General features: G+C 42.7%; 1 protein-coding gene across 15 annotated transcripts in view; it reads right to left on the reverse strand.

Moving 5' to 3' along the window:
- The window catches only part of clasp1a (cytoplasmic linker associated protein 1a), a 362,676-nt gene that overhangs the window by 98,659 nt on the left and 241,812 nt on the right, over positions 1–22,205 (reverse strand). For all 15 annotated transcript variants that reach the window (XM_085986887.1, XM_085986895.1, XM_085986890.1 and 12 more), the window contains 5 exons: positions 19,726–19,970; positions 18,907–18,970; positions 17,075–17,238; positions 7,449–7,527; positions 5,077–5,220 (listed from right to left, as the gene is read on the reverse strand). In XM_085986887.1, the coding sequence (XP_085843013.1) occupies positions 5,077–5,220; positions 7,449–7,527; positions 17,075–17,238; positions 18,907–18,970; positions 19,726–19,970 (696 nt within the window). The remainder of the gene's footprint in view (positions 1–5,076; positions 5,221–7,448; positions 7,528–17,074; positions 17,239–18,906; positions 18,971–19,725; positions 19,971–22,205) is intronic.

The following is a 22,205-nucleotide window of genomic DNA, read 5'->3' on the forward strand; positions in this document are numbered from 1 at the left end:
CTCTTCAGGGTTGAATGGGAACTGAAGACATTTCACGTCACATTCCAGAGTAACCCAACCACACCAACCAATGCACAAAGTTCAAATATATGCAATTAATAAGGAACTCCTGCTGAGAAAACTGACTTCTGAGTAACCAAAAGGTCAAATCAATTAAAATAATCCTATTGCTGCAATTTATTTGGCAACAAACACACACTCTGGTTTAGCGATTATGTTTTACATTAGCCATAGCCCAATAGTCAGTCTGTATCTGGATAACCTTCATCTGAGAAATATTGAACAATTAAGAATGATAACACATACCGACTGCATCATTATTGGCACCAATTATGTAAAACAGTTGACTAACCAGCCAGCAGGACTTACTGATGGTACCTGGAGGGGTTGACGCGATGCTGGGAACTTGGATACTTCGGACTCAGCCCCAGATAACCCTAAAAGCCAATGCCTAATCGGTAGGGAGGTCCAAGAAAGGACAAGCAGTTGGAAATTCACTCATGCCCTGTGCTAGGAAGCTACAGGAAACTTTCGTTTAACCGGAGGTTAAATGTCCGGAAAGCTCTATCTACCGGCAAAATTCAGGAGCCGTTTCCTATAAGTTTTTTTTACTTCTCGTTGCTTTTTTCCCCCCCAGTCAGGCTCTGCAAGGTCTAGCTGAAGCTGTTGCTTAGCTAGAGACGCTTTTAAGCTGCGGCCGACTGTTTTGAAGCTGTTGCTAAGCAACAGGGTTTGTTGATTCACACGGAGCTCAGAAGCTCCGTATGTTTTAACATTAGCGCTGGTTTCTACGGCAGTTTTGATGGTACGGCACCAGCTCGGTCCCGTCAGTGCCGGATACCAGAAAGTTTCCTGTATGTGGTTTTGGTAGGTTAAACCCCAACAGTACCATAATGTACACCTGTTGGTCCTTAAGCCATGGCTTTTACCAACCTATACCTACACTCGCCAGACTAAATTAAATGTGATGTGTCAGTCCAGGGACAAAGTGCACAGTTCACATCAGACAAATGGAAATTATACATGGTTGGATTTTTTCAGTAGGGTAGTTCGAGACTCTGGATATCACAGATACCCGGCTGATCAAAGAAAAGGTGGAATAGGTGTGCTGGACAGGAATTCCACATCACTCTGCCTTCCCTACCCTACTCCTGCACATCTTTACTCTCACCAACTTACCTTGCACCTCCACCCATCCCTCTCTATCTACATTATCACTTCCCCATTTCACTAGCCACCCCTCACACTCATCTCATCCTAGTGCAATAATACCAATTAACAACACACCAGGGTAGCCACTTGGGTGGTTTAGCCAATGTTCATGTGACATTTCTGGTAATGTGCTGTTGTGGCAGAGCCACCAAGGGACTCTTATATGTATGTACATAATTGCCTTTAACAGAGTGTATCGGTACCTGTATTCGTTTGCTGTATGTAAATAACGCGGTCCCTTTAAGATGTAGACCGAACGCGATGATGTCATCACGCAGGTCACGTGACGTTCCCAACAGCGGGAAACGTGATGACGTCATGACGTCAGCGGGGAAGCTTCCAGAATCAGTCCTCGTGGAGTCAGCCTTAAGCAAACACCTGTTGTTTAGTTCTCTTGTGTTTTAACTGTTACTTCCACCAGTTTGCATTAAACATCATTTAATTACTAGCGTTGCCTGGTCTCAGTACTTCAGATAGGAATTTGGCAATTCCTACACTGTCAAAGATTGAAACCTTTATTTTCAGCACTTTGCGTTCTTGGTCAGATTTGTGTGCACCTTTGGAAGTGGCTTAGTGAGTTGTAGTGAATGGAGAGACATAAGGGTAATCCCCCCACCATGGTGACGAGTGTGAAAGGAATGGCTTGGGCATTGTAGGGATGCTTTATAGTGTTGGCGTGGGGTGGTGCCAACCTGGCACATCATTTGGCATCCAGGGTGTACAGCGCCAAGTGAAGTAAATCTGGCCATGGTAAGGCCACCCCTAGCATCCCGGGCAGCAATGTGGCTAGAGTCTATTATAAAGGATGTGATAACAGGACACTTAGAAAATATCAACGGGATTAGACAAAGTCAACATGGATTTATGACAGGGAAATCGTGTTTGACAAACCTACTGGAGTTTTTTTTGAGGATGTAACTGGTAGAATAGATAAGGGAGAACCAGTGATGTGGTGTATTTGGATTTTCAGAAGTGCAAAATTAAAGCACATGGGATTGGGGGTAATATACTGGCATGGATTGAAAATTGGTTAACAGACAGGAAACAGAGTAGGAATAAATGGGTCTTTTTCGGGGTGGCAGGCGGTGACTAGTGGCGTACCACAGGGATCAGTGCTTAGGCCCCAGCTTTCACAATATATATACTGTATCAATGATTTGGATGAGGGAACCAAATGTAATATTTCCAAGTTTGCTGACGACACGAAACTAGGTGGGATTGTGAGTTGGGAGGAGGATGCAAAGAGGCTTCAAGGCGATTTAGACAAGTTGAGTGAGTGGACAAATACATAGCAGATGCAGTAAAATGTGGATAAATGTAAAGTTATCCACTTTGGTAGGAAAAACAGAAAGGCAGAGTATTATTTAAATGGTGATAGATTGGGAAATGTTGATGTACAAAGGGACCTGGGTGTCCATGTACACCAGTCACTGAAAGCAAACATGCAGGTGCAGCAAGCAGTTAGGAAGGCAAATAGTATGTTGGCCTTCATTGCAAGAGGATTTGAGTACAGGAGCAAGGATGTCTTACTAGAGTTATACAGGGCCTTGGTGAGATCACACCTGGAGTACTGTGTGCAGTTTTGGTCTCCTTACCTAAGAAAGGAAGTACAGGAAACTCTCGATTTACCGGCACCTAAATAACCGGAAATCTCTGTTAACCAGCAAAATTCAGGAGTAGGTTCAGGTAAGTTTTACTTCATATTAGTGGCCGTTCCTGGATCTGTGGCTGTGTAACCGGGGTTCCTACACCTGTTGCTAAGCAACAGGGACACCCGGATCTTGTGGCCGGGGTCCCTGCACCTGGGAAGCCTGGATCTGTTGCTGTGTACGGGGCTCTTGTACCTTTTACTATATCTCTCTGTAATCCGGACTTTTTGATAAACCGGCACCGGAGTTTCCTGTACTTGCCATAGAGGGAGTGCAGCAAAGGTTCACCAGACTGATTCTTGGGATGGCAGGACTGTCGTATGAGGAGACATTGGGTCGACTAGGCCTGTATTCACTAGAGTTTAGAAGAATGAGACGTTTAAAATTCTGACAGGGCGAGACAGACTTGATGCAGGGAGGATGTTTCCCCTGGCTGGGGGGGTCTAGAAGGAGGGGTCACAGTCTCAGGCTACGGGGTAGGACATTTAAGACTAAGATGAGGAGAAGTTTCTTCACTCAGAGGGTGGTGAACCTGTGGAATTCTCTACCACAGAAGGCTGTGGAGGCCAAGTCACTGAATATATTTAAGAAAGAGATAGATGGATTTCTAGACACAAAAGGCATCACGGGGTATGGGGAGAGAGCGGGAATATGGTATTGAGATAAGAGGATCAGCCATGATCGTATTGAATGGCGGAGCAGGCTCGAAGGGCCGAATGGCCTACCCCTGCTCCTATTTTTCTATGTTTCTATGGTCAAGTGCCCTGTGTAGCATCAGTTGATTGCAGAGAAGGCTGGTGTTGTTGCTGGTGTGCCTGGTGATGCTGGTGTTGGGGCTGATCTGGGTGGGATTCTGAGGACCAAGGTGAGATATTTTCAAGGGCAACGATGCTGATGGAATAGATGGCAGGTGAGGTTGAGATGATAGAAGCGATCTGCCAATGGTGAAAGGTTGTTCCAATGAGGTGACACTAGATAGAGAGTTAGCTCCAAACACTTGCACGCTGCAGAAAGCTCAATGTCTTCCAAATGCAGTAACCAACAGATTCGGAGCTTTGAAAGTGAACAGCTGTAACATGAGATCTTTCATACAACTTTGGCAGCTGTCAGGTCATGAGATAATTCAATGCTGAATCCACTCACGACATGCTGAGCTGACGTGAGCGAGCCTTGGGTAACCTGTGGGGGAGCACGTAAATTTGAAATGTAGGCTTAAAAAAAGTTAATTGGATGTTAACAACCCATTTAATTATGTGAATTGCCTCCCCCACCGCTTGGTGTCGGGTCTGTTCAGTGCCGACAGACCTGACACCTGGGAGACAAGAGCGGATGCGGGTTGACAGCGGGTTCCCTACCTGCTGTCAATCTTCGCTATTTTGACAGCGGACCCGCATCTGAACGCCGGCAAAATTCAACCGAGAGTCCGTAAGGGGACAGCCTTTATTGATTTTAGCAGATGAGAATGACCTCCTACTACTAATTTCTACCTGTTTGGTTAACAATCTGACATCATAGCTTTGGCTACAACAGCTGAGATGTAGACATATTTAGCTACAGTACATAAGCAACCACAATAAATTGCTATCCATATAGGACAACCTAGTATCAACAGAGACCCATCCATAATGATTCAATCCACTGATATCCTATTTAGAACTAATATGTGCACCTCACTACTAGACACTCAAAAATAGATATTGCTAGATAGATAAATAAAGAGGATACAGCCATCCAGTAAGGACAAATAAGAACATAGGAACAGGAGTAGGCCATTCAGCCCTTCGAGCCTGTTCCGCCATTCATTTAGATCATGGCTGATCTGTATCCTAGCTCCATATCCCTTAATACTCCTGGCTAGCAAAAAATTTATCGATCTCAGATTTAAAATTATTAATTGAGCTAGTATTGACTTAAACACAAACTACTTGTTGTGCAAATTCATTTTTACGGTCACTATGCAAAAAGGAATAGCACAGCACAACTAAAACACCAAAGGTACAGCAGAGAGGACATTAAAAAAAAATCCAAATTATTTTTTTTAGTGAATTACACTGCTGTCATGAGGTTGAGATACAACCATAGCATCAAGGCAACATAGGCGAGTGGGAAACCAACTGTGTTTTTGATTCATAGAATCATAAAACACAGAAGGAAGCCATTTGGCCCATCGTGCCCGAGCTGCTAAAAAGATTCTAAACTATATTAAACTACCTACCTTTCTCACATCAGAGCTCTTTGGTTCAGTTGTCCAGGTTATGATTCGGGAAACGGCAAGGCGGGTCTCACTGGAATTAACAAAATCTGCTGGGTCCATCTGCCGAGCCAGCCTCTCAATGTACTTCAAGATTGCAACTTTAACCTTCAAATAAAAGTATATGAACATAATGAAGCAAGCACGAAACATGATAAACCAAGACAGAGTCATGACTGATGGTTCACGTTTCATGTGTTCCGTACAAAGACTTTTGTGAAGAGTTACTTTTCACAAAATCCAGAACTATGACGAGAGGAGACTTAAAAAAAAAAAAAATTCTCAACCCCACAGATTACACTCAAATGGCATATAATTTATTTTGGGATAATCTGCAATTGCGACATAATGAAATTTTTTAAACACTTTTGCGTCACTAGCCTGAACACACTTAGATTTGGAACCTCAAGTGGAAAGAGCCTTGTACATCAGCCCTGGCCTCAAGAGAACAAATCGAGGTCGAACTACAGGAAACTTTGTGATATCCGGCACCGACGGGACCGAGCTGTTGCCGTCCCATCAAAACTGCCGGACAAACCAGCGCTAATGTTAAAACATACGGAAGCTTTTGAGCTCCGTATCTAGCAACAAACCCTGTGCTTCTAAACAGTCGGCCGTAGCTTGCAAGCGTCTCTGTAGCTAAGCAACAGCTTTAGCTAGACCTTGCAGAGCCTGACTAGTGAAAAAAAAGCAACAAAAAGAAAAAAAACTTACTGAACCGACTCCTGAATTTTGCCGGTGGCTCGAGCATTCCGGACAGTTAACCTCCGGATAAACCAAAGTTTCCTGTATTGTTGGGTATACCAACCAACTTCAGTTATTGCCTCATAAAAAGGTGTCTTTACACAAAGCTTAATTTATTTAGGTTTATTTAATTAATTATTAATTATTATTTCCTCCCCTCCACGAGCTGTACACAAAGTGCTGGAGATCTGCTCCCAGATCTCCACCAATATCATGAAAAGGAAGTAGACACAAGAATATAAGTAGGATGGAGAACTGTTTACATCACAATGAAGGAGAAAATCTAATTGACAATTTTTTTTCTCATTTAAAAACTTAAGACATCAAAATCTACCTATCCCGGTGACTTCCCGTCAATTATCTGTCGCTGTGATCCAACACAGAATTTAGCATAAATCAGGGAATGGTGTCTCACTATACCAGTATGGGCCAAATGTCAAACACTCTCTCTGCATGTGCAGTATCTATATATATAAAGCGGCTCTTCTGTCTGTCCCGATGTCTGTCTGTCCGTTCTCTATACGTTTGAAAGTTACAGAGCGTACCGACGCGCGTGTCGCCTCAAAAGAAAGCTTGCAATTCCGGACCGGTCATAGGCGTATTTACGTTTCGGCCGGACAAAAATCCCGCCCGCGGTATCCCAAAAACGTTCAGCGTTCCGCTCATTAGCATCTCATTAGCGGCCGTGTGACGTCGAGGTCCACCAATCGGACGGCGGGTTCCTTCCTACAGTTGTGTCGAGTGACTCGACGATTGACCAATCCTACGCTTCGGTGACCTGACCGGTCGACCAATCGGTGCGTGTGTGGGCGGGCCTTATCCTTCTGAACCGAGGTGAGTGGCCGCCATCTTGATTTTTCATAATTTTTCCCCCCACACTTTGTGTGTTAGGGAACTAAGGTAAATATTTTAATGATGTGTTAGGGAATTAAATTACAATTTAATGGGGGGGGGGGGGGGGGCGAGCCTCGGGAAATCACGGGGGGCTCGCGCCGCCCGCACTGACCGCGCATGCGCCGCCCGCCCGCAGCGGCCGTCCACCAGCCGCGCCATACGCGGGGGACCTCAGCTACGGTCCGTCCCGGCCCGGCCACTATCGCAACGGCACCGGACCTCAGGCGCTAGGCAGGGGGAGGGGCCGGAGAGAGGGACAGAGGGGACTGGGGGTGGTTGGGGGGAGGGGTGGGGGTGGTTGGGGGGAGGGAGGGAGGGAGACAGGGGAGGGGAGGGAGGGAGAGGAGGGGATGGAGAGGAGGGGATGGAGAGAGGGGAGGGAGGGATAGGACAGGGAGAGGACATGACAGGGAGAGGGGGGACACACAGGGGCAGGGAGACCAAGCGCCCCAAAATTGCCCTCGCAACGCGGGGCTCCCCAGCTAGTCGTCATTTATAAAAGAGACTTCTAATTGGATCAATATTTGGATTTTCTGAATCCCTTCTTTTGAACCGGTTCAGAATTTTCACCTGCTGTTCAATCCCAAACTAGTACAGGGCATGCTTATAAGTAAGGTTTCAAATACTAATTTATTTCCCAAAATAAATCTAGCACAGTACACCAACTGGATATTTTAAATTGTCATTTTTATACCAACCTTGAGGTTAGGCGTTTGTGTTTGATCCACAATAAAACGCATAAGAATATTGAATTGCTGATCAAATGGGAAGGACTCTCTACAAGCAAAAAAAAAAAGTAGTTAGTATTTCTCTGAATAGATTGTGAAGGAGTTTACAGTTTTAGCCTTTGTTACCGGTTAATGTTATAATGTTCAATTACTCCCTCTTGTAACATTTTATACTGACAAACCATGTGCTAAAATGGAATATTACCACCAATGTTCCCTCTAAATTGTCTTTGTTGTGTGCGGCCTGTTTATTTCAATGCGCAGTCCCTTTAAATTTCTGCACATGCGCAGTATTTCAAATGGAAAAGCTTGTGAGCAGCCTGCGCGGTACCTTGCAGATTACTGCGTGGTCGTGCACACTCACAGCTTAGAGGGAACACTGACTACCAACCCTTTTTGCCTTGCACCATCATCCCTTTCACCATTTAATCATTCCCGCTCTCCACCTGATTACAGACCTTCCCCTTTTGTTCTTTCATCTTGCCCCCGCCCCCCCCCTCATTTCCTGGCTCTGTACTTGCTTAAAAACTGTTAATCTCCAACATCAACAAAAGCAAAATACTGCAGATGCTGGAAATCTGAAATTAAAACAGAAAATGCTGGAAATACTCAGCAGGTCAGGCAGCATCCATCGAGAAAGAGTTAATGTTTCAGGTCGATGACCTTTAGTCAGAACCTGAAAGGTTCCCTCTCTCTCATCCAGCATCCGCAGTATTTTGTTTATCTGTATAGGTGTTGGTGTTCATCATAGAGACAAACTTCAAAATGGTGCCAGAGGTGCACTCATCCTTTGTATTTGACATCGTGGTGCAAGTATGCGATGCATATTTGATTTCTTTGGTTCCTGTGTGAGCTTCAAATGAGTTGTAAATCTCAGGCAGATTACCCCAATTTGTCAACGAGAACAAGCAGGAGCAACAAAGAAAATGAGGAAGTGCAAGACAAAGAAAAAAGTGACAGAGAATAGAGAGGCTTGCATTTATATAGCACCTTTCACAACCTCAGGACATCCCAAAGCACTTTACAGCCAATGAAGTACTTTTGAAGTGTAGTCATTGTTGTAATGTAGGAACTGCAGCAGATAACTGGCGCACAGCAAGCTCCCACAAACTGCAATGTGATAATGGACAGGTAATCTATTTTTTTATGATGTTGAATGAGGAATAAATATTGACCAGGACACCGGGGATAACGCCCCTGCTCTTCTTTAAAATAGTGCCATGGGATCTTTTATGTCCACCTGAAAAGAACAGGCGGGGCTTCAGTTTAAGTTCTCATCCGAAAGACCACACCTCCGACAGTGAAGCACTCCCGCAGTACTGTACTGAAGTGTCAGCCTAGATTTTTGTGCTCCAGTCTCTGGGGGCGAGTCTTGAGCCCACAACCTTCTGACTCACTGAGCCATGACTGACACGTTAACTTCAACGTTAACTTGAGCGGGAGCAGCGGCTTAAAAGGAGCACCAGAGAAGGCCCAGGACACAGCGTGGACCTGAGCGGGAGCGGCGGCAGCATCATAAAGGGAGTACCGGAGAAGGCCCAGGACACAGCGCGGACCTGAGTGGGAGCGGCGGCAGTGGAGGCAGCATCATAAAGGGAGCACTGGAGAAGGCCCAGGACACAGCGCGGACCTGAGCGGGAGCAGTGGCAGCAACTTTAAAAAAAAAAGAGGGTGACGTCACAGGACAGCAGGAAGGTGATTGGTTGGTGAGTATTACAGCTCTTTCGCTCGCTAGGTTAGGTAACTGGATTACATTCAGAACTGGGAGTATTAACTACTATAACTTTATAGAATAACTTAAACTAAATTAACTAATTAAAACTAAAAAAGTAAAAATAATCGTTTGAATAAATACTCTAACTATAATTATATAAATAAAATAAGGTTAGATAGAAATGGCAGTGCAGGTGGTGTGTCGTAACTGCAGCACGTGGGAGTTGGTGGAGACCAACGAGATCCCGAGCAACCACATCTGCGGTAAGTGCCTGCAGCTCGAGGAACTTCTGCTCAGAGTTCTTGAGCTGGGGACCAAGCTGCAGACATTGTGATGCATCAGGGAAGGGGAGAGTTACCTGGACACTTAGGCTCACACCCCTTAGGTTAAGCTGTACATTAGAGTTAGTCAATGATCAGGGACAGGAGGGTGTGACTGCAAGACAAGAAGGTATGGGGACCCAGGATATAGTGATGGAGGAGCCTCAACCGTCGCTCTTGTCCAACAGGTACGAGGTACTTGCTGCCTGTATGGATGAGAGCAAGGACTGACAGGAGGCCATTAAAGTGGGGGGAATAAAAAGGAATGTGGTAGTGGTGGCCAACAGTATAGTCAGGGCGATAGATACTGTTCTCTGCAGCCGCAACAGGGAGTACCGACGGCTGTGTTGCCTGCCCGGTGCCAGGGTTAAGGAGATCTCCTCGCGGCTGGCGAAGAATTTGGAGTGAGAGGGGGAGAATCCAGTTGTCGTGGTCCATGTTGGAACCAACGACACATGTAGAATTAGGAATTAAGTTCTGCTGAGGGAGTTTGAGAAGCTAGGATCCAAATTAAAAAGCAGAACCTCAAAAGGTAATAATCTCTGGATTGTTACCTGAGCTACACGCAAATTGGCATAGGGACAAATAGATTCGAGGTTTAAATGCGTGGCTCAGAGTGTGGTGTGGGAGAAAGGGGTTTCATTTCATGGGGCACTGGCACCAGTACTGGGGAAAAGAATCTATTATTAAGGACATGATAACAGGGCACTTAGAAAATAATAATAGGATTGGGCAGAGTCAACATGGATTTATGAAAGGGAAATCATGTTTGACAAATCTGTTAGAGTTTTTTGAGGTTGTAACTTAGCAGAATAGATAAGGGGGAACCAGTGGATGTAGGCATTTGGATTTTCAGAAGGCATTTGATAAGGTGCCACACAAGAGGTTATTAAACAAAATTAGGGCTCATGAGATTGGGAGTAATATACTAGCATGGGCTGAGGATTGGTTAACGGACAGAAAACAGAGAGCAGGAATAAATGGGTCATTTTTGGGTTGGCAGGCTGTAATTAGTGGGGTACCGCAAGGATCAGTTCTTGGGCCTCAGCTATTCACAATCTAGATCAATGATTTGGATGAGGGGACCAAATGTATTATATCCAAGTTTGCTGATGATACAAAGCTAGGTGGGAATGTAAGTTGTGAGGAGGATGCAAAGAGGCTTCAAGGGGATAGACAAGCTAAGTGAGTGGGCAAGAACATGGCAAATGCAATATAATATGGAGAAATGTGAAGTAATCCACTTTGGTCGGAAAAACAGAAAAGCAGAGTATTTTTTAAATGGTGAGAGATTGGGAAATGTTGGTGTTCAGAGGGACCTGGGTGGCCTTGTACACGAATCACTGAAAGTTAACATGCAGGTACAGCGAGCAATTAAGAAAGCAAATGGTAGAGTAAAGGCGTCTTACTGCAATTATATAGGGCCCTGGTGAGACCACACAGAGTATTGTGTACAGTTTTGGTCTCCTTACCTAAGGAAGGATATACTTGCCACAGAGGGAGTGCAACGAAGGTTCACCAGACTGATTCCTGGGATGGGGGGATTGTCCTATGAGGAGAGATTGAGTAGACTGGGCCTATATTCTTGAGTTTAGAAGAATGAGAGGTGTTCTCATTAAAACATACAAAATTGTTACAGGGCTTGACAGGGTAGATGCAGGGAGGGTGTTTCCCCTGACTGGGGAGTCGAGAACCAGGGTCACAGTCTCAGAATAAGGGCTTGGCCATTTAGGATTGAGACGAGGAGAAATGTCTTCACTCAGGGTGGTGAATCTTGGAATTCTCTATCCCAGAGGGCTGTGGAGGCTCAGTTGTTGAGTATATTCAAGACAGAGATTGATAGATTTTTGGATATTAAGGGAATCAAGGGATATGGGGATAGTGCAGGAAAGTGGAGTTGAGGTAGATGATCAGCCATGATCTTATTAAATGGCGGAGCAGGCTCGACGGGCCGAATGGCCTACTCCTGCTCCTAGTTCTGATGTTCTTATGTAACTTTGTTGAAGTTTTGCACCAAACCCCCATAGTTATGGTCATGGATGCTTCAGATCCAACAATAGAGTTTTAGCATAACCCTGAATTTTTTAAGGGCTTTTGAAATATTAACACAGCATCCTAAGAGAGACAAAAGGAACTTGGGCCAAGAAGCTAGTGCTATCACTTGGTAGTAAAGCACTCACTGCATTTTCATGAGGATCCCAGGGATACTATGGATTATAAAATTGTATTGCATGTTATTCTGACTAGCTAAGACTTGATGCCTGAAGTATATAGGCAAAAATTTAAGAAGTTGTGGAAAATCACCATAATGTCCTTACAGAAAATTAGTCATTGAGTTGGAGAACATTTGGAAAGTGTGGTTAGATGGGAAGAATATAACTGATTTTATGGGATTTGGTCAATTGATGTTGAGGTGTCAGTTTTGGGAGTGGTTCCAGAAAATGTAAGAATGTAGATGTTTGACCAGCAGTGCAAGACTCTGAAGCAGTTGGCAAATTAGCTTATCATTGTGTGGCCTTGCAAGTGTCAGGAATCTGGTCCCACGGGTGGGAAGTTAGATGGCTCATGCAATCCACCCATTGAGGTCCACCCACTGGATGCAATGTGAACCTTCAGAAACCAGAAAAGTAATGTTCGATAGATTAGGCCTTTTGAAATGTGATTGAGTGGATCACAAAGCAACCAACTGCCAGGAGGGTCTGCGGCATAGTAAATTAAAGTAAAATTGTAACTGGCTTTCTGAACAAAATAAATATCCTTTTCATCTAAGTATACCATTAGAATCTATTCAAAGGTAATTTTGTCATGTTAATGTGTCATCAGCAGCAGGAGTGCAGTTCTTCCATCTCGGATTGTACCAGACAATATAAAAGGAGACAGGCTTTGCACCTCTTAGAGTATTCAGGACTTGACTTTTCCTTGGTCAATAAGCTCTTTGCTACTAGCCATCTGATGAGCCTTACAATCAATGGAAAGATGCTGCCAGGTCTCTGCTCAATGCACCCCAGCAAAATATTAAACTACCTTAAGAGAAACGGACTGCATTCAAAGATCAGGAAGTAACATGACAATAAAGTCACCAGCAGCAGCCAACTTCCTGGCACCAGGGGTGGTTCTGCTGCACACGACGGGAGGGGAAAAAAGGGGTAGAGCTATTGTAATAGGGGATTCTATTGTAAGGGGAATAGATAGGCGTTTCTGCGGCAGCAAACGAGACTCCAGGATGGTGTGTTGCCTCCCTGGTGAAAGGGTCAAGGATGTCTCAGAGCGGCTGCAGAATATTTTGGAAGGGGAGGGTGAACAGCCAGTTGTCGTGGTGTATATAGGTACCAACGATATAGGTAAAAAACGGGATGAGGTCCTAAAAGCTGAATATAGGGAGTTAGGAGGTAAATTTAAAAAATAGGACCTTATAATCTCAGGATTGCTACCAATGCCACGTGCTAGTCAGAGTAGAAATAAAAGGATATTTCAGATGAATACGTGGCTAGAGGAATGGTGCCAGGGGGAGGGATTCAAATTCCTGGGACATTGGAACCGGTTCTGGGGGAGGTGGGACCAGTACAAATCAGATGGTTTGCACCTGGGCAGGGCCGGGACTGATGTCCTAGGGGGAGTGTTTGCTAGTGCTCTGGGGGAGGGTTTAAACTAAAATGGCAGGGGGTTGGGAACCTGAGCAGGGAGAAAGAGGAAAGGGAAACAAGGATGGAAGTAAAAGACAGGAAGGAGAAAAACAAAGGTGGCAGTCAGAGAAATCAAGGGTTTAAATCAAACATGGCCACAGTAAATAATAATTCTAAAAGGTCTAAGAGCGTTAAAAAACCAAGCCTGAAGGCCTTGTCTCTTAATGCGAGGAGCATTCGTAATAAGGTGGATGAATTAGCTGCGCAAATAGAGGTAAACGAATATATGAGTGGGATTACAGAAACATGGCTCCAGGGTGGCCAAGGCTGGGAACTCAATATTCAGGAAAGATAGGCAAAAAGGAAAAGGAGGTGGGGTAGCATTGCTGGTTAAAGAAGGGATTAACACAATTGTAAGGACGGATATTAGCTCTGATGATGTGGAATCTGTATGGGTAGAACTGAGAAATACCAAGGGGCAGAAAACATGACAGTAATGCGGAGGTTGGGGATGGCATTAAAAGGGAAATTAAAGAAGCGTGCAATAAGGGCACAGCAGTTGTCATGGGTAACTTTAATCTACATATAGATTGGGCTAACCAAATTAGTAACAATACTGTGGAGGAGGAATTCCTGGACCAATATGTCGAGGAACCAACTAGAGATCAGGCCATCTTAGACTGGGTATTATGTAATGAGAAAGGATTCATTAGCAATCTTGTTGTGCGAGGCCCCTTGGGTCGGAGCGATCATAATATGATTGAATTCTTCATTAAGATGGAGAGTGAAGTAGTTGACTCAGAGACTAGGGTCCTGAATTTAAATAAAGGAAACTACGATGGTATGAGGCGCGAGTTGGGTAGGATTGATTGGGGAATGTCACTCAAAGGGTTGACGGTGGATAGGCAATGGCAAATATTCAAAGATCGCATGGATGAACTACAGAATTGTTCATCCCAGTTTGGCATAAAAATAAAACAAAAAAGGTGACTCAACTGTGGCTAACAAGAGAAAATAGGGTTAGCATAAGAATCAAGGAGAGGACATATAAATTGGCCAGAAAAAGCAGTAAACCTGAGGATTGGGAGCTGTTTAGGATTCAAAAGAGGACAAAGGGATTAATTAAGGAGGGGAAAATAGAGTATGAGAGTAAGCTTGCAGAGACCTGTTAATTAACTGACTGTAAAAGCTTTTATAGATATGTGAAGAGAAAAAGATTGGTGAAGTCAAGCGTAGGTCCCTTGCAGTCAGAATCAGGGGCATTTATAATGGGGAACAAAGAAATGGCATACCAATTAAATACATACTTTGGTTCTGTCTTCACAAAGGACAACACAAATAACCTCCCAGAGATATTGGGGAACATAGGGTCTAATGAGAGGGAGGAATTGAAAGAAATCAGTATTTGTAGGGAAATGGTGTTAGGAAAATTGACGGGATTGAAGGCCGATAAATCCCCAGGGCCTGATAATCTACATCCTAGGGTACTTAAGGAAGTGGCCCTAGAAATAGTAGATGCATTGCTGGTCATCTTCCAAAATTCTATAGACTCTGGAACAGTACCCATGGATTGGAGGGTAGCTAATGTTACCCCACTATTCAAAAAAGGTGGTAGAGAGAAAATGGGGAATTATAAACCGGTAAGCCTGACATCGGTAGTGGGGAAAATGCTAGAGTCCATTATAAAAGACGCAATAGCAGAGCACTTGGAAAACAGTGACTGGATCGGACAAAGTCAACATGGATTTACAAAAGGTAAATCGTGCTCGACTAATCTACTGGAATTTTTTGAGGATGTAACTGATAAAATAGATAAGGGAGAACCAGTGGATGTGGTGTATTTGGACTTTCAGAAGGCTTTCGATAAGGTCCCGCATAAGAGATTAGCGTGTAAAGTTAAGGCACATGGGATTGGGGGCAAGGTATTGACTTGGATAGGGAACTGGTTGGCAGACAGAAAGCAAAGAGTTGGAATAAAACGGCTTTTTCCTGAGTGGCAGGCAGTGACTAGTGGGGTACCGCAGGGTTCATTCCTAGGACCCCAGCTATTCACAATATATATTAATGATCTAGACGAGGGAACTAGATGTAATATCTCCAAGTTTGCAGACGACACAAAGCTGGGTGGGCGTGGGTGCTGTGAGGAGGATGCCGAGAAACTCCAGTATGATTTGGACAGGTTGGGTGATTGGGCAGAAGCATGGCAGATGCAGTATAATGTGGATAAATGCGAGGTTATCCACTTTGGTGTAAAAAACAGGAAGGCAGATTATCTGAGTGGCAACAGATTGGGAGAAGGGGAAGTGCAACAAGACCTGGGTGTCCTTGTGCACCAGTCGCTGAAGGTAAGCATGCAGTTACAGCAGGCGGTTAAGAAGGCAATTGGTATGTTGGCCTTCGTAGCGAGAGGGTTCAAGTACAGGAACAAGGATGTCTTGCTGCAGTTGTACAGGGCCTTGGTGAGACCACATCTTGAGTATTGTGTGCAGTTTTGGTCGCCTTATCTGAGGAAGGATGATCTTGCCATGGAGGGAGTGCAGCGAAGATTCACCAGGTTGATACCTGGGCTGGCAGGAATGATGTATGAGGAGCGATTGGGTCGATTGGGCTTATACTTACTGGAGTTTAGAAGAATGAGAGGGGATCTCATTGAAACTTATAAAATTCTAACAGGACTAAACAGACTAGATGCAGGAAGGATGTTCCCGATGGCCGGGGAGTCCAGAACCAGGGGTCACAGTCTAAGGATAAGGGGTAAGTCATTTAGGACTGAGATGAGGAGGAATTTCTTCACCCAGAGAGTGGTGAACCTGTGGAATTCTCTACCACAGAAGGCAGTAGAGGCCAATTCATTAAATATATTCAAGAAGGAGTTAGATATATTTCTTAAGGCTAAAGGGATCAAGGGATATGGAGAGAAGGCAGGGACAGGGTACTGAATTTGGATGATCAGCCATGATCTCATCTCGAGGGGCCGAATGGCCTACTCCTGCTCCTATCTTCTATGTTTCTATTCAAATTACAACAGGAGAGAGAATGCCAATAAAAAAAGCATGTACAAAAAGTACTAAAGTACGCTGAAAATGCACAGAAACTAAGTAAGAATTAAATGAGAAACTGCTGGATATACTCAGCAGGTCAGGCAGCATCTGTGAAGAGAGAAACAGAGCTAACGTTTCAGGTCGATGACCTTTCGTCAGAACTGGAAAAAAGCAGGAAATGGAACAGATTTTTAAGCAAGGGGAGGGGCTGGGAAATGGGGGAGGGGATGAAAGAACAAAAGGGAAGGTCTGTGATAGGATAGAAGGCAGGAGAGGTTAAGAGACATTAAGAGATATTCAAGGCAGAAGGAGATGGTAATGGAACAGGTTAAGAAACAAAGGATGGGTCTAGATGAAGTGTAAATTGCGCTGGCAGAATGAAAGACAGCTGCCATGTGGGAGAAGAACAGAAGGCACAAACAAAAAGTGTGGATAAAAAATATATATATTTATCCACACTTTTTGTTTGTGCCTCCTGTTCTTCTCTCCCACATGGCAGCTGTCTTTCATTCTCCCAGCGCAATTTACACTTCATCTAGAGCCATCCTTTGTTTCTTAACCTGTCCCATTACCATCTCCTTCTGCCTTGAATATCTCTTAATGTCTCTTAACCTCTCCTGCCTTCTAGCCTATCACAGACCTTCCCTTTTGTTCTTTCATCCCCTCCCCCATTTCCCAGCCCCTACCCTTGCTTAAAAATCTGTTCCATTTCCTGCTTTTTTCCAGTTCTGACGAAAGGTCATCGACCTGAAACGTTAACCCTGTTTCTCTCTTCACAGATGCTGCCTGACCTGCTGAGTATCTCCAGCATTTTCTGTTTTTATTTCAGATTTCCAGCATCTGCAGTATTTTCCTTTTGTATAAGAAGTAAATGAAACTGCTTGATCCTTGGTCTGACCTGGTGACATCTAGCGCCTTCTGAACTTTGGCCTGTACGGAACCGAGCAAATCAGCTCCCATCTTCTTTAAAAGCTGAGTCAGGAGCACAAACAGCCAATCCTGTAGGTCCTCCTTATGGATGATGATGAAATCTACCAAAGTCTCCAAAAACATGCTGAATACCTGAAATAAAATGAAGAATGCATCATGCCCTTTGTTGGCGTTTGACAGGAATGGAATGCCGTACATTCAAGAAAACAGTTTGATGTCACAATCACACGATCTGCAGAAACAACCTGGCAAATTTCATTCTAATTTTTTTTTACACGATTAATTCATAATTGATGACAAAGTTATTAAGGAATTAACTTTTGTTAAAACAAAAATAAAGTACACTTAGACAGATGACTGGACATAAAATTGAAATACTCCATTTTCTGGTAGTACTATTCTTTAGCCACATTAAACTGAAGTAAAAACTTTAACAAATGTGATGCGGTATCTCAGCTGTGGTTCACACCCTGGTGAACTCAAGGGGACAGTGGGGTTCAAACTCAAATCTTGAAACTCTGTTTTAATTTTTCACATTTATTTACAATTATATACTGGGCCTCCCAGTATGTTAAACTATAATAGGAATATAGGTTACATTGCCACCACCTGGTGAAAATCAACTTTGCTTATTTCATGGCAAAAACAACAAGGCCTCAAACTGCTTAATTTCTGCAGCTGAACTCCAAATATTTCAAAACTGGTACAATATCAACATTGTACTTAGAATGCAATTCAATGAAACAAAAATCTGGCAATACCTACTAACTTTTACAAGATCTCTCTCGTATTCTGAAAAATAATCTGCAGATACCTTCAGTGAACCAACACTTAATGGCAGAAGGTAGGCTCCCTGTAAACACTCACTTTTTAAAAACTTATTGCAGCAACTAATTGGGATTTATTATTCTTCAGTCAGATTTGAAACCAACTTTTCCTCTGAAAAGAAGAATTTACTTTTCAAGGGTTCCATTATATTTGTTAGTTTGTAGTAAAACAATAAAAGCCGCACTTACTCTCTGTTGTGAGTTCCGACAAAGGACAGGACATGCAAGAAAACAAACCATTGATTAATGCAGTAGACTTAAAAGCAACAGTGCTTTGCAATGGTTACCGACGTACATTAATCACTTCATAATAAACAGGCTTTTAGATAAAGCTACGCAAAATGCAAACAAATTCTCACATCCAACAGTGCTCGCTGCATGCCAAAATACAGATTCTAGCACATTAAAAATTCATCTTTTAGATCATATTTATTGTACTTTCATTTTCTGGAAGACTTTAAAAATGCAACTAGTACTTCTATATAATTTTTTTTATTTTTTTATAAATGTGTGCAAACTGCATCAACATTCAATAAGTAGGATGTAAAATTAACATACTTTTGGGCTCGGGTTTAAGCAAAATGCTTTCAGAAAGTTGTAAGATAAATTTAAAAATCGGCTTTAAAAAATCTATTCCTACTTGCTGCACGCTATATGTGGGTTACAATTATATAGGTATCTCTGAATAAACACTTTCAAAGTTGAATCCTTATATGAAAATATACAAGTTGCTTTTTTTCTAAAAATAACTTTAAAAATTGCATCTTCCCTGATAACCAACTCTTTAATACAGCTACCTTTACAAATGCCCTGTATTGATATAAATATAAAATGCAGCATATTCCACATTATGGTCCATCTAGGCCAATGAATGCAAATATTTTAAAACGTGACATGCATTCACACAAAGCGCAGAGCTGTTTACATGTACATGCAAGAGGTTGCTTGCAAAAGCTCTCTTAGAAGAGGTTACCTTGCTATGAGGATCTGCAAACATACGAGTGAAGATCTCACACAACCGCTTCAGTTCAACACGGCTGCAAAGTAAATGAATATAAAAAGTGCAGATCAGCAAGAGTTTATTAAAAGCACGGTTATTAAATGGCCTTTTTAAAAAACAGAAATAGTTCAAGTAAGATGTTTGGTAACTTTTTTTTTCTAAAAATACAAATTATAGCAGTGGAAACAAAATATAATTCTGCCTTGGTTATTAAAATGCTTTAACACACTTGGAACAGAATTTTTTTAACTTTCGGTTGTCATTTTAAATGACCGTTGTCAGCATTTTGTCTATGAAGGCTTGCATGTATATCGTGTTTTCTTCTAATGGCAAATTTTGTACAGCTTAGAAAAGATAAAACTACAATTACACAGTTTCTTTCTTTGAGAGATTATGTTTCAAAGTTTATGGGTGAAGTTTTGATTCATATGCAAATAAACCAGTCTAATTTTACTCAACAACTCCGTTCCAAATGTCACCATGGTGGATTCAAACACTCACACCTAGATTTTCTGATAGCATTTTTAGCTATTCGAATAGCAGTATTAACCCATTTTAAATTAGTGAATGCTAACATTAGTAATGCTGATTAGAAAATCCCAAATTTTGAATTAGTCTAACCTACTGGCACTACCCAGACCTCCAGATACATTTTTTTTTAAAGAAAGTCTAGTTATGCTTACATCATTAGTGATGGATTCTAACATGCCAGGTTATTAGAATAATCAAGTGGTTTGAGAAGCAGAGTTGAAAAGTTCCTGCAACCCAATAGTATATTTTGCAGAGCCTTACCTTAATGTCCTCTGGCTTTTCAATAGATTTTGAAGGCCTACAAGTCCTTCTTTCCTCTCAGACCAATTCGAGCTGGCGCAGTGGTTTAAGACCTCAGCCACATCCTCTGTCTGGCGCAAGTAGTGTGGAATGCCTCCATTTCTGGAGCCGTAAGACCGCTCTGAACAAGCACTAGAAGCATCGCTGTTTGCATCATCATCAGAGTACATGCCATATGGTTCATATCGCCTTCTCACGGGTTTTTTCTAAAAGTGAAGTGAAAACAAAGCATCGTTTCATTCATCTCACACACACAAAATACAAAAAGTATGTGACATGTATGCATGTTGTAAATATACTGTAAACACACATTTTAAAATTCATCTTTGTGTTTTGCTTGTTGAACAAGAGCTTCATGCAAATGGTTCACCAAAGCATTGTACAGGTAATAGCATAACCATGTGGGAAACCAAAGCTAGCGGTCTCATTGGGATTATTCTAACCTGAAAATGAGATCACCTACAGGCTACAGCAAAACTAGACGATTATAACACTTCTACAATCATAACTTTTTTTTGAGTCACATGTTCTCGTCATTCCACTAAAACTATTTTTTACAAATGCATGTACATGAGTAAAACAACTGAGCTGACAGGGGTCACAGTCTCAGAATAAGGGGTCGGCCATTTAGGACAGGGATGAGGAGAAATTTCTTCACTCAGAGGGTGGTGAATCTTTGGAATTCTCTACCCCAGAAGGCTGTGGATATTCAAGTATATTCAAGACAGAGATCGATAGATTTTTGGATATTAAGGGAATCAAGGGATAAGGGGATAGTGCTGGAAAGTGGAGTTGAGGTAGATGATCAGCCATGATCTTATTGAATGGCAGAGCAGGCTCAAGGGGTCAAATAGCCAACACCTGCTCCTATTTCTTATGTTCTTAAACTGCAGTGTTTTGTACCTTCATCACAAATTTTAAGGACATTCTTTTTAAAAGAAAAAAGTGAAGGTTTGATATTTAAGTATCATTCAAAAAAAGAGAATAAAGGTTTGTCTTAACACAATTAGGCAGAGTAAACATGGTTTTATGAAAGGGAAATCATGTTCGACAAATTTATTAGAGTTTTTTGAGGATGTAGCTAGCAGGGTAGATAAAGGGGAACCAGTGGATGTAGTATATTTGGATTTCCAAAAGGCATTCAATAAGGTGCCACATAAAAAGGTTATTACACAAGATTAGGGCTCATGGGGTTGGGGGTAATATAGTAGCATGGATAGAGGATTGGTTAACGGACAGAAAACAGAATAGGGATAAACAGATCTTTTTCAGGTTGGCAGGCTGTAACTAGTGGGGTGCCACAAGGATCAGTGCTGGGGCCTCAGCTATTTACAATCTATATTAATGACCTAGATGAAGGGACAGAGTGTAATGTATCCAAGTTTGCTGATAATACAAAGCTAGGTGGGACAGTAAGCTGTGAGGAGAACACAGAGTCTTGCAAGGGGATATAGATAGACTAAGTGAGTGGGCAATAAGGTGGCAGATAGAGTATAATGTAGGGAAATGTGAGGTTATTCACTTTGGTAGGAATAGAAAAACAGAATACTTTTTAAATGGTGAGAAACTTTCAAATGTTGGTGTTCAGAGAGATTTGGGTGTCCTTGTGCAAGAAACACAGAAAGCTAGCATGCAGGTACAGCAAGCAATAAGGAAGGCAAATGGCATGTTGGCCTTTATTGCAAGGGGGTTGGAATACAAGAGTAAGGAAGTCTTGCTACAATTGTACAGGGCCTTGGTGAGACTACACCTGGAGTACTGTGCACAGTTTTGGTCTCCTTATCTAAGGAAGGATGTACCTGCCTTGGAGGTGGTGCAACGAAGGTTCACTAGATTGATTCCTGGGATGAGAGGGTTGTCTTATGATGAGAGATTATGTAGAATGGGGTCCTGTACTCTCTGGAGTTTAGAAGAATGAGGTGATCTCATTGAAACATAGAAGATTCTGAAGGGGATTGACAGGGTAGATGCTGAGAGATTGTTTCCCCTGGCTGGAGTGTCTAGAACTAGGGGGCATAGTCTCAGGATAAGGGGTAGGCCATTTAAGACTGAGATGAGAAAGGATTTCTTCACTCAGGGTTGTGAATCTTTGGAATTCTCTGCCCCAGCGGGCTGCGAATGCTGAGTCTTTGAGTATATTCAAGACTGAGATAGATAGATTTTTGGGCTCTAGGGGAATCAAGGCATATGGAGATTGGGCAGGAAAGTGGAGTTGAGGTCGATGATCAACCATGATCTTATTGAATGGCGGAGCAGGCTCGAGAGGCTGTATGGCTTACTCCTCTTATTTCTTATGTTCTTAATTGTACTGTCGGCTTAAAAGGGAATAATGTCAGCTTCAGCTACGGAAAAATATATTTTGATAAATATGTAAATAAATTATTCTTTCAATTTGGTTCCTGACATTTGGCCACAACCTGTTTTTGTGAGCAGCCAGAAAT

This window comes from Somniosus microcephalus, chromosome 4 (assembly GCF_052327205.1).
Source record: "Somniosus microcephalus isolate GS21.2 chromosome 4, FLI_Smic_1.0, whole genome shotgun sequence".
Taxonomy (NCBI): domain Eukaryota; kingdom Metazoa; phylum Chordata; class Chondrichthyes; order Squaliformes; family Somniosidae; genus Somniosus; species Somniosus microcephalus.